The sequence below is a fragment of the Montipora foliosa genome, chromosome 1, assembly GCF_036669935.1.
Source record: "Montipora foliosa isolate CH-2021 chromosome 1, ASM3666993v2, whole genome shotgun sequence".
NCBI classification, from domain to species: domain Eukaryota; kingdom Metazoa; phylum Cnidaria; class Anthozoa; order Scleractinia; family Acroporidae; genus Montipora; species Montipora foliosa.
In genome coordinates, this window is record NC_090869.1 from 15197571 (window position 1) to 15210070 (window position 12500).

Here is a 12500-nt window from a genome sequence, read left to right on the forward strand (position 1 = left end):
GATTTTAAAGCAAACCATTTTTAAGTTTTATACTTATGGAACTCGATAACTGAGGCCGGAATAAAACTCAACAGCCATTACACCTTCGAACATCTGCTTTCCTAGTCTCCGGTTAAACATGAAACGTGTAATAGTCACTTCCGGTGAACACGGCGGTCAAACGTCTGCGCATGTGCGAGCGTTGGAGTGAAAAGGGCGAACAGGCGGTCAAAATGGTGGTGCGACCTTGTGGGTTTAAGTTGTGACTCTCAAGTCGCTTCACTGGAGTTAAAAAGGACCACACAAGCGAGTAAGTCTGTACATATTTTTTTATTGAGACCGGCATACAGTAGCCACATGTAGAAGTGATGTCAAACAGTACTTTAAACTAAAGTAATAACAGCTGATCGTACGATGCATTCGATTTAGCATGGTCTATGATGGTCTATAATACTAAGGCACTCATACATGAGAAGACACAGCATTGGCAATCATTGCAAGTTACACGTAAAGAAAGGTGAAATGCCGTGTTCTTCTCGTGATTTGATTGAGAAGCTGTGTAAATATTACATCATTCATATCATCCTTAAAGCTTACGTACAATTCTTGAGTTAAGTGCATAGGCATGTTTTATAAATTTATTTATTTTGCAACAGAAATACTGAATGCTCTCCTCATTTTTCATTTTAAGAAATGAAACGTTCTTTCGATCTATCGTGTATTATTTTGTTTAAGTAATGCTTCTGTGTAGTTGTATTGTTTTTTGTTTTGAAGTACCTGATATTTCCAGAGATGTTCTCTTATTTGTTCAACACTTGAACTTCACCATTCTTCCTTTTGTAAGAGGTTTTAAGTAATGCTAATTGATCTCTTTTGAAATTCGTTCTGTACGCTACACTGTGCATGCAAAATAACTGGTCTTTAGTCACAGAAATGTTGCAAATGTAAGAGAACATAAATTGTGTTGTAATGACAGTTCTTGTTTAATTTTTGCCAAAAATGCCTAGCCTCTCTTCCTGATATGTCACACCTAGCAACTATGACACCATGAGGGAAATGGAAGTGACTGTCAGGACAAACAGTTTTCCATCTCAAGCAACAAACCAGATGGTCATGTGGAACTGCTTTCAGGGATAAAATAGGATGCAATGTAGCATATCACAGTGAACATGCTAATTTATTGCCAGATTTCTGGATTTTAAGAAACTGAAATGTACATTTGCACTGTTCCCTGTATTATGCTCCACAATTATTAAATTTGTTTAACCTTCTCATTCTCAAAAGCGATCAAGATTTAATTATTACGGAATAACACAAGGCAGCAGATTGTATAGAAAACAAAGGAGTTTTTACTGTTATTTTCAAGATTATTATTATTCTTTTGCTGTTGTTGTTGTTATTATTATTATTATTATTATTATTATTATTATTGAAATGTCTCTTAATTTAGACTCACTACAGGCATGATTAAAATGAAGGGCTCAAGAAAGGAAATAAATAATATATTATTATTCACACTATACCTGAACTGTTTGATTTGCTTCTGTATATCGTTTGCCCTCAGTTGTTGGCATTGCGCAGCAAGAGGACTAAGAAATGACTTGTGATGGTTTTTAAGACCTTTGGTGAAAATTTCTTACAGGTGATATTTTACGATACCACCTTTACATTAAGTCTCCCTTCCTTCGCATACCAGATAATCTATAGTTGTCAAAAGCGACGCATATGGCATCTGCCCTTCTGGATGTTCACCAGTACATACCAGCTGTTGCAAAATCCAGCGCAAAGTATCTCAACAGTGCCGATGCATGTAAAGACCCAAGTCTTTTTTGCAAAGGACATGTAATCTGTGATCTATGCAAACATGGAAATTTATTTCAGATTTTTCAGATGTACCCTTTTATTGGTTCAGATTAATTCATGTTTATTCACAACTGAAATATGCTATTATATGAAGGAGGGCAACTGTTCTTTATTCTTGGAGGTATCCTCTGTCTTGTGACAGTCTGGAGTCTTCCCGAAGTATTGTTTTAAAGACAGCTTTAAACAATAGGCCATTTTACAGTTGTTTGCTCAGTGACCTGGCCTATGAATGGCTGCGAGGCTGCCGGTGACCTTGAATCGATACAGACCTCACTGCTTTTATCATGTAAATTGTGTTGTTGTGATTCAAATTAGTCTTCATTAACATTAGAAAAGCACAAAGGTTTGTATCAAAACAGGGTCACCGGCAGCCTCGCTTCCATTCTTAGGCCAGGCAGCTTAGCTACAACTGTAAAATGGTCTATTCAGGTACTTCACTTGAAGCTCTGTAAACTTCCTCATGGCACTCACTTCCTACAAGGGCAAACCACTGTTTTAATAATGACTACCAACTGCCATCTGAAATCTTTCAATCAATTCTCCAATTGAAGGCTCTAAAATAGTGATGCTAAAATTATCATAAAAAAACAGTTCCAGTTTTGCACTCTGGCTTTTGCTAGGAGTAGTAAATAAACAAGAGGGCAAAATACTGTTTTCCTTCTCTTTTCCTTTCTGGATATCTAATATGCCTTAGTTTGATTTAATCTGGCCACTAACATAATAATTACTGGCTAAATTGATTCGGAAAAAATGAAATATGTAAAGAAAAGAGTTTGCAAGAGCCTTGAGAAGTTAAAGCGATTTAATCGTTCTTATGATTTACTTTTGATTAAACATGTGAATGTAATATAAGTAAATAATATCGACTGGATATCAAAAGTTAGAAAGAAATATATACACAACTAGACTTGCCTCTTTATTGGTCAGTATTTTCATGACACTGTTCCTCTTTTCGTAGGCCCTCCGCATCCAATAAGTGACATTTTCCTCGTTAATTTATATATTTGTTTATGTTTTAACTTGTACAACGGGCTAACAGAAATAATTCGTGAAATGTCAGACTTAAAAAGTATTCTATCTTCTGTTTGTTGGAGTCCTTTCTTTTCCATGGAATGTATTTAACGTGATCAATAAAGCTTTTGTCGGCCTCAAGTTTGCATTTACAACACCAGTTTGTCCCAGGTCTGTAATCTGGTAATTTTTTTTTTCAACCTTTTCGAAGACCTGGTAAAACCGTTCAGTAAACATGGTTTATTGTTTCGATGGATTTCATTACTGTGCCGCAAACAAATCCACGATCCCGACGGAATCCTTCCAGCCCTTGGCAATGTTTTGTCAGCTCGCTGAGCCAAGCCGAATGACTGCAATTTTCTTTTTCTTTACGAGTTTTTCCTTCGTTTAAACACCGCTTGCCGTCAGCTTCCGGTGTCACGCATCGCATGATTGATAATAACAAATAAAAATATACTACGCTGTCAGCTCGCAGCATGACGCCGTTTTTGAAGACGTATAACTTTTTTGGTAAAGCTCAAAAAGAAATGGTAAATCAACAGAATACCGGTAATTTAATAAACTTTGTGTCTGGAAAGTCTTAAGTTTTCCTTTTACCTTTTCTTTTTTCCTTTTACAGATTTCTATGAACGTTTCAGTTTTGTTTCGTAGATTTTGCGTTACACCGGTTGTTTCCAATGTTTTTCTTTAAAATTTTGCGCGGGAAATTGGCGCGCGGCTGGCAAAAAAAATATCCATTTGGGCATGCGCAGACGTTTGACCGCTGTGTTCTTCCGGTCACGAGTAAGCGGTTACACAATTGTTATATAAGTTCTTAGACACGTGTTTCTAACAATGTAGTTTTTTATTTCGTTCGTTGTCTTGGAAATGCAGTAAATAAAACTAGTTGAGTTCTCCACGCAGGTTTGACATGGTGTCAGAAGTGGGATAAACCAAACCGAACCACGTCGTAATCCTCCGTTTGTTTTTCATATCGTTAAGCGGTTCAACACACCGAACAACAATGGCTACGGGATTCAAAACCCCAGAGATGAACTGGGACGCGGCAGACTTACGAGATGAATTAGCAAAATTCAAACAGTACTGCGACCTGATTTTTAGCGGGCCATACTCACGGAAAACGGAGAAAGAACCAGCCTCGTTCATCTTGCTATGGATTGGCAGGCAAGGATTAGAAACCTACAACAGCTGGATCTGGGACGACGCCGAAGATAGAAATAAACCATCAAAAATATGGGAGCGATTCGAGCAACTCGTGGCGCCAAAAGTCAACCATAGGTTGGCAAGATATCAGCTACAACAATTCAAACAAAAGAATGACGAATCCGTCAATAATTTCTTGACTCGTTGCCGTAATCAAGCTTCCAAATGCAGATTCAGAGACAAGATTGAATCAGATGATCGACTTATCGAACAACTCATCGTTGGCACCAAACACAAGAAAATTCAAGAACGATTATTGGAAAAAGGCGAACAACTTACCCTGGACGAAGCCATCGACATTGCCAGAACGTACGAAGCCACCAAATGGCAACTAGAACAGCTCGAGAGCGAAAAGAAGGATATTAACGCCATAAAAGGAAACGTAAACAACATTGCAGCGACAAGAAACCGATGAAAATGAAATGCAATAACTGCGGCCTCGAGCATCCCTTGAGACCTCGAGATAGGTGCCCAGCATATGGATCTAAATGCATGAACTGCCACAAGGATAACCATTGGGCAAAAGTTTGTCGTTCTAACCCCCACAGATTGACATCGACAAGAGGCCGACAAAGAAATCGAGCAAATTCCAGACCACGGCACTTCTCAAACAGCAGAGACCGACGAAACAGAAGATCTGTCAGTTGAAACCGCAGAGACGGAGACGAAAGAGAAATTAGCGATCAATTTGAAACGATCACCTTTGAATCCATCACAGTTAATGCTATTGCACCAAGACACCTATCTGAAGACGAAGTATTCGTGACTGTTGACATTAATTTACACAAGCTTAGCAACCACCCCGCAAAACTAAAAGCCAAATTAGACACGGGAGCTCAAGGTAACATACTGCCCTTGCGACTGTACCGCCGAATGTACCCAGAATATCTCACACCAGATGGTTTTCCCAAACCTGAAGCTGTTCAACAGTCACCTACAGTGCTCACAGCGTATGGTGGGGCCAAGATAAAACAGCATGGTAAATGTACGATCTCATGCGAATTCAACGGAAAAAGATCAGAGGCACTCTTATTCATCACAGAAGCAGATGGACCAGCTATCATCGGACTTCCAACATCTTTAGAACTCAACCTCGTCACATTGAACTGCTCTTTACAAAAGAGTCTAGCACAAAACACTGACCATACCAACGAGAAAAAGGTACCAATAAAGGACAAAGATGACTTGATGGAACAATACCCGAGTTGTTTTGATCGAATCGGAAAATTCCAAGGCCAATACCACATCACTGTGGACCCATCAGTACCCCCAGTTGTCCATGCTCAAAGACACGTTCCACTGAGCCTCCGGGAAGACATAAAACGCGAATTGGATGACATGGCGTCAAATCGGATCATCATGAAACTCAAAGAAGGTGAACCAACTGCCTGGGTGAACAGTCTGGTGTACTGCAGGAAACCCAATGGTCAACTACGTATATGCCTTGACCCCAAGGACCTAAACAAGGCAATTCGCAGAGAACACCACGTCATCCCTACTTTAGAGGAAATTTTACCCAAGCTGGCTGGTGCCAAATTCTTTTCTATCGTGGATGGCAAATGTGGTTATTGGAACGTTAACCTTGATTTAGAATCAAGCTACCTAACCACCTTCAATTCGCCATTTGGCCGTTACAGATTTCTGCGCATGCCCTTTGGTCTAAAAATGTCCCAAGACGTCTTCCAAGCCAAGATCGATCAGACCTTTGAGCGATGTAACGGCACAATAGGCATCGCCGACGACATCGTAGTCTATGGGAAGTCAGAAGAAGAGCACGATAAACACTTGCACGAGATAATGGACAGATGCACATCCACGGGGTTAAAGCTTAAGCCAGACAAATGCAAGATTAAGCAGAAGAAAATAAAGTTCTACGGTGTCATCCGTAGCGCAGACGGAATCCAGCCAGACCCAGATAAAGTATCGGTTTTGAAGACAATGACACCCCCTACCAACAAACAAGAACTTCAAGCATTCCTGGGGTTAGCAACCTACATGGGTACTTTTATTCCCAGCCTCAGTACGCTGACTTCGCCCTTACGAGAACTTGTCAAAGACAGGAGTGTATTTGACTGGAGTCCAGCCCATCAAGAAACATTTGACAAAGTCAAGAATGCCATCAGCGCTGAAACGATACTGGGGTACTACGATCCAACAAAGGAAATCATCCTCCAAGCCGATGCCTCCACAGCTGGCCTTGGGGCTACCCTACTACAAGACCAAAAACCAATCGCCTTTGCCAGCAAAACACTAACAGACACCGAATCACGCTATGCCAACATAGAAAGAGAACTCCTTGCTGTGGTGTATGGATGCGAGCGTTTCCACACTTACCTGTTTGGCCGAAATTTTGTAGCAGAATCAGACGACAAGCCACTGGAGTCTATACAGATGAAAAATCTAGTCTCAGCACCCCCAAGGTTACAAAGGATGCTGCTCCGTCTCCAACCATATGACGTCACCATAAGGTACCGACCAGGCAAACAAATGCATGTGGCCGACGCCCTTTCAAGACTCCCCTCTGATGAGGCTATGCCCATACCAGACCTGAATGTTCAAATATATGATGTATGAACACAATTCTCAAATGGATATTTACAGAAAATACAAGAAGAGACACTTCAAGACCCCGAACTAGCTGCTCTCAAAGAGGTTGTCTTCAACGGTTGGCCTAATAATATCAAAGAACTGCCTCCAGTTTTGCGACCTTACTGGAATTATAGAGAGGAAATCTCAATTGAAAACAGTTTGATTATGAAACGTCACCGGATTATAAGTCTTCAAGTGTTACAAGGAGACATCTTGGCCAAGCTTCTTGCCAGTCATCAAGGGACAGAGAAGACAAAGTTAAGACCACGCACGTCAGTGTTCTGGAAAAACCTCAACAAGGATATTGAAGAAATGACCAAATCTTGCAAGGTGTGCCAAGAACTCCAGCACAACCAACAACGTGAGCCCCTATTGCAAACTGAAATTCCACCCAGACCGTGGCACACTATAGGAACCGATTTATTTTACCTTGACGACGATGAATACCTTCTGATTGCCGATTACTATACCAAGTACCCGTTTGTCAGGAAGATCCCAAGAGGCCAGAGCACCAGCAAATGCGTTGTGGACATAACAAAGCAAATTTTCAGTGAACACGGCATTCCACAAATCGTGAGATCTGATAATGGACCTCATTTCCGGGGTCACTACCATCAATTTTCAGCAAGATATGGATTCAAACACGTGACAAGTTCACCCTACTATCCAAAAAGCAATGGGTCCATTGAGAGCCAGGTCAAGATTGTTAAGAAAATCTTGAAGAAGATCCAACTCAGATTCAAACATAGCCCTCCTTTGCCTAAGGTCGACTCCAATTGACAACAAACTGCCATCCCCTGCAGAGTTGCTCTTAGGGAGGCAAATCCAGGAAAACCTACCTAGAAGAATCCAAAATAATTACACCAGTGACGAAGTCATTCACAGGCTCCAAGAAAGGCAAGCATCTCAGAATTCTATTATGATCAGCATACCCATGTTCTGCCCAGCCTCACCCCAGGTGAACAGGTAACCGTTCAAAACCCAAGGACATTAGAATGGAGACCAGCTGTGGTTACCAATAAAGCCGAGGAAACCCCGCGATCCTATAATGTGTCTACTGAATTTGGCAAAGAGCTACGTCGGAACAGATCACACATACGACATATACCTCAGAAGCCATCCAAACATGTCAGTTTTGACATGAGAAACAATCAATTACATCAATTCACGCCTAATACAGAGCGTATGATGGCCAAGACTACACCAGACTAAACATAGGGACAGCCCAACCTTAGCCTCTGACCTAGCATCCAGTTTAACCCGTGGTACCACCCAATCAACAAACTTCAACCCGGAACCAGAAGCCCTAGCAACCGGTGCCCATAGCCCTGGAGGCCATTATGTGAGAAACGAAGTGGGAGAGTGGTTAAACCACCTTCCAAGCTGGACATCTAACTTGAATTAAAGTGAGGTTTTCAACCTCCACCGAATATGTCACACAAACACTTTCTATTTTAAATGATTTTTCTATCTTGTTCTATTTATTGTGACCAGTGTTCAACTCGGTTGAACAATGCTATTTGCTATAAGATATCCAACCAGTATCATTATTTTTGTTAAGAGAAAGAGGGATGTAATAGTCACTTCCGGTCACGAGTAAGCGGTTACACAGTTGTTATATAAGTTCTTACACACGTGTTTCTAACAATGTAGTTTTTTACTTCGTTCGTTGTTTTACATATGCAGTAAATAAAACTAGTTGAGTTCTCCACGCAGGTGTAGTGATGTATTGGTGTATTTGTTAATTTAAGCACAGGCAAATTATTTCTTAACTTTCAGGCTACCGAGATGCAACTTGTTTTCCCTGGCATACACTTTTCTCAACAGCATGCAACGTTGAATTGGTTCTTTTCTGATTTTAAAGCAAACCATTTTTAAGTTTTATACTTATGGAACTCGATAACTGAGGCCGGAATAAAACTCAACAGCTATTACACCTTCGAACATCTGCTTCCCTAATTCTCCGGTTAAACATGAAACGTTAGTGATGTATTGGTGTATTTGTTAATTTAAACACAGGCAAATTATTTCTTATTCTTATTCTTATTCTTATTCTTATTTCTTATTCTCTTATTCTTATTCTCCGGTTAAACATGAAACGTTAGTGAGGTATTGGTGTATTTGTTAATTTAAACACAGGCAAATTATTTCTTATTCTTATTCTTATTCTTATTCTTATTTCTTATTCTCTTATTCTTATTCTCCGGTTAAACATGAAACGTTAGGTGATGTATTGGTGTATTTGTTAATTTAAACACAGGCAAATTATTTCTTAACTTTCAGGCTACCAAGATGCAACTTGTTTTGCATGGCATACAATTTTCTCAACAGCAACGAAGAATTGGTTCTTTTCTGATTTTAAAGCAAACCATTTTTAAGTTTTATACTTATGGAACTCGATAACTGAGGCCGGAATAAAACTCAACAGCCATTACACCTTCGAACATCTGCTTCCCTAATTCTCCGGTTAAAAATGAAAGGTTAGTGATGTATTTAAACACAGGCAAATTATATCTTAACTTTTCAATATTCTCAACAGCAACGTTGAACCAGTTGGTTCTTTTCTGATTTTAAAGCAAACCACTTTTAAGTTTTATACTTATGGAACTCGACAACTGAGGAACTGGGAAATTTAGAATGTCCAATTGTAGCTGCTTCGTCCACATTTTTACCAGAATTTCGGACGGCGGGTCTAATATGCAGGTCGCAGGTCACAGGTTGCAGGTCATTGTTTCACAAATACAGAAAGTATCGTAAACAAAAGTTTTTAGGCCTAAGGTTAGCTTTTAAGAATGTTTAGGATACTTTCTGTATTGGTGAAGCAATGACCTGCAACCTGTGACCTGCGACCTGCAGATTAGACCCGCCGCATTTCGGAACGTGATCACCATTTTCCCGCCAAAAATTGACCGACTTGGAGGCGATAAATCTCGCTTCGCAAAGAGCTGAAAGAACTTTCCTTCGGCAAATTGGCTAACATTTCGACCAACCAGTTGATTTGAAAGGCTGTACCATTTATCCCCGGGTGAAAGAGTTAATCCATAAATCCTATAGAACCAAAAGTGGTTCCGTGTCCCAGCACTAACCGCCATTGTCGATGCGCGCTAACCAACTGAAATAGATTTGTGTTCCCCACAAAATTCATCTCGCCCCTAAATATGGTCATTCAATAAAAATTAACTACTTTTTTCTGCTTAACGTAAGTTCACAGTACAGGCTGACGCTTTAACACTTTTCTGAATACAAAACACCTTTTGTCTTATGTTTTTAGCCTTTGTTGACGGATATCTACACCGTCAGGAGACGTCCAGCCGAGAATTCCTGAGTCGGCTTAAGCTCCTCATGTTAAGAGATAATTGAGCTTCAATTTGAGAAAGAACGCCATGCCTTGCTTTGTATTTTAGAGCTTTATACGAATATTGTTCATGAATTATCTTTGAAATATGCGTGGTTACCCCCAATTTTCTTTTTGGATTTCAATAACACTTGGGAAGATCTACCTTTCCTGCATAATCATAAATCGGGGCGAAAATACCTGTGAATTAGTAGGCACCGTCCTTAAAAGGAATCGAACGCCTTGACTGCATCACATTGTTTACTGAAGTTGCATCTCAGTTGTCTGGCAATTTGACATTTATTTTGTGTTCAACTCTGCACAGTATTGAGGTAAAAACATGAAAATGAGACAGTGAAGAATTATTTGAAGGAAAGTTTGTCCATTTTTTGCTTCATTATTGAGAGAAATGGTTCTTCAGTGAAGGGATTGATCAACATTGTTCCAGAGACGAGACCGGCCTCGGGTCAATGACCCGACAAAGAAAGCTTCCCGACCCGACAGATGAAATATTAATATTCAGTCAAATATTACAACAAAATTAAAAAAAGAAAGACGTAAGTTTCTTGGCTAAAAAGTACGTTTTTTAACTCTAATTGGCGATTTTTTGAGGTTTGCGGGAACAATTTTTTGCAGCGCAAATTCGGACTAAAGTTTCCGCTGGGAACTAAATTTTGCGGTTTTCTTTTCAAGCAGCAAGACTATTTTCAACTTCTATTACTTTTTGGTAAAAAAACCTCTCAATCATCGAGAACGTGGAAAAAATGTGGCATCGTGGAGGCCTTGGAAAATGGTTAACTTTACCTTTTGATTGACTGTTTTGAGTTCGTTTCTTATGCCTCAGAGAGTGGAAAAGTATTGTCTTAACCTTTTATTGTTTCGTTTTGTTTATAGCAAGCTCCAATTGCTTTTTCTCATAAACGATCTTTTTGACCAAACTGTTTTTTTTCTGCTGGAACTTATTTTTGCGGATCAAGTACATCGCCAAAATCCTCAAAAATTAAACCCCGCGAGATAAAAGTGCTACACCGTAACTCCCAGCTTTTGCGATACCATTTGGTGCAAATGTAAACCAAAAAAAAGACATGACCTGTCATCAGATTAGAGTGAAAAGAAGAGAAATTATGAAGCGGAAACAACAGTCATGTTCAGTCCTTCCTTAGTGTGTGACATAAACGTTTGCTTAGTGCAACTCTAGACATGTACGGGTGTTCCGGAAAACCGGAGTACCCGGAGAAAAACCTCTCCGTGCAGAGTAGAGAACCAACAAACTGTACCCGCAAGTGACACCGAGTATGGGAATCGAACTCGAGCCACATTGGTGGGAGGCAAGTGCTCTCATCACTGCGCCATCCCTGCACCCCAAATCATGGAATTATATCATTTTGAGTGACATAGCTCCTTTAAAGAAGAAACGAGTGAGTTTCACTCAAGAGCGCGTTTTGTTATCTTTAAACTGGATTTATTGCCAAGGCTTAAAAAGGTGAAAGACCTCAGAACGGGACACAACATTACAAAATAATTCAACCTGTGAACGTGTGAGCCAAAGGGCCATTGCTGGCATGACGTCTGGGTGATCCCTCAAATGGTCTACATCACCTCCCTCCCACCCACTTAAAAAATTTACTGTAACGCTGCAGTTCAATACCACTCAACTCAGTGCCTTATGTTTTTGTGCGACACGTAGCACAGGCAACCTAGCGTACGCTCACGGAGCGTCTAATTCTAGCTTATCTCGAAATGTTTCTCGATATCTGAAGTTAATTAACAGGCAATTGCACCAGATTCAGCTAAAATCAAACAAGATTCTTTCATCGTTAGCAAAATTCAATTCGACGTTTACCGTTTCAATTGTCGTAAACGCGATGGCAAATTTCTTTATTAAAAAACTAGACGGGTTGTCATCCGCTAAATGAAAAAAAAAACAGCGGAAACAAGGAAATTTAACTCAACAATGATTATGTACTTCCTCAAACGAAGAAACGGCAGCACGACCTGATACATACCTTGAAGACAAAAAAGTATGCCAAAATGAGCAACGGAACCCAGGATCAGGCTTCTTGAACACCCGATTAATTAATGGCATTTGTGAACACTCCAGTCAATTTATCGCCCAAATATTCAATTTCGAATGAAGGCAAATTGCAGATGACATTTCGCCTATATAATTATAGCAAGCCAAAGGGAGTCTTGTTTAGCCATTTGCATACTATACTGTCAAATGTTACCTTTACACAAAAATCCATTTGATTCATACAAAGGATGACATTTAGCGCCATTTCTGCAAGGCTTGAATTCACACACACTCTACAAAAATAAATAAAGATAAGTTGTCAAAATTGACTATGAAGCATGCAATGCAGTTTCCATCAAAAGTTACCCTGCGAGCAAAGTCTCTTTCGATCTTCCTAGGTAAGTCGGGAAGAGGAAAGTAGACTCTGCTCGCCGCCTCCACATTTTGTATTGGGCGTGCGTTAAAAATTGAAAATTATGTATCCGGTGTCAGTCACGCGTGACCAGT

At 40.0% G+C, this 12500-nt stretch overlaps 1 protein-coding gene across 1 annotated transcript in view; it reads right to left on the bottom strand.

The window, feature by feature from the left end:
• LOC137975348 (uncharacterized) overlaps positions 1 to 12500 on the bottom strand; it is a 26919-nt gene that overhangs the window by 7185 nt on the left and 7234 nt on the right. The window contains exon 3 of the mRNA XM_068822445.1: positions 12208 to 12286. Coding sequence (XP_068678546.1) covers positions 12208 to 12286 — 79 coding nt within the window. The remainder of the gene's footprint in view (positions 1 to 12207; positions 12287 to 12500) is intronic.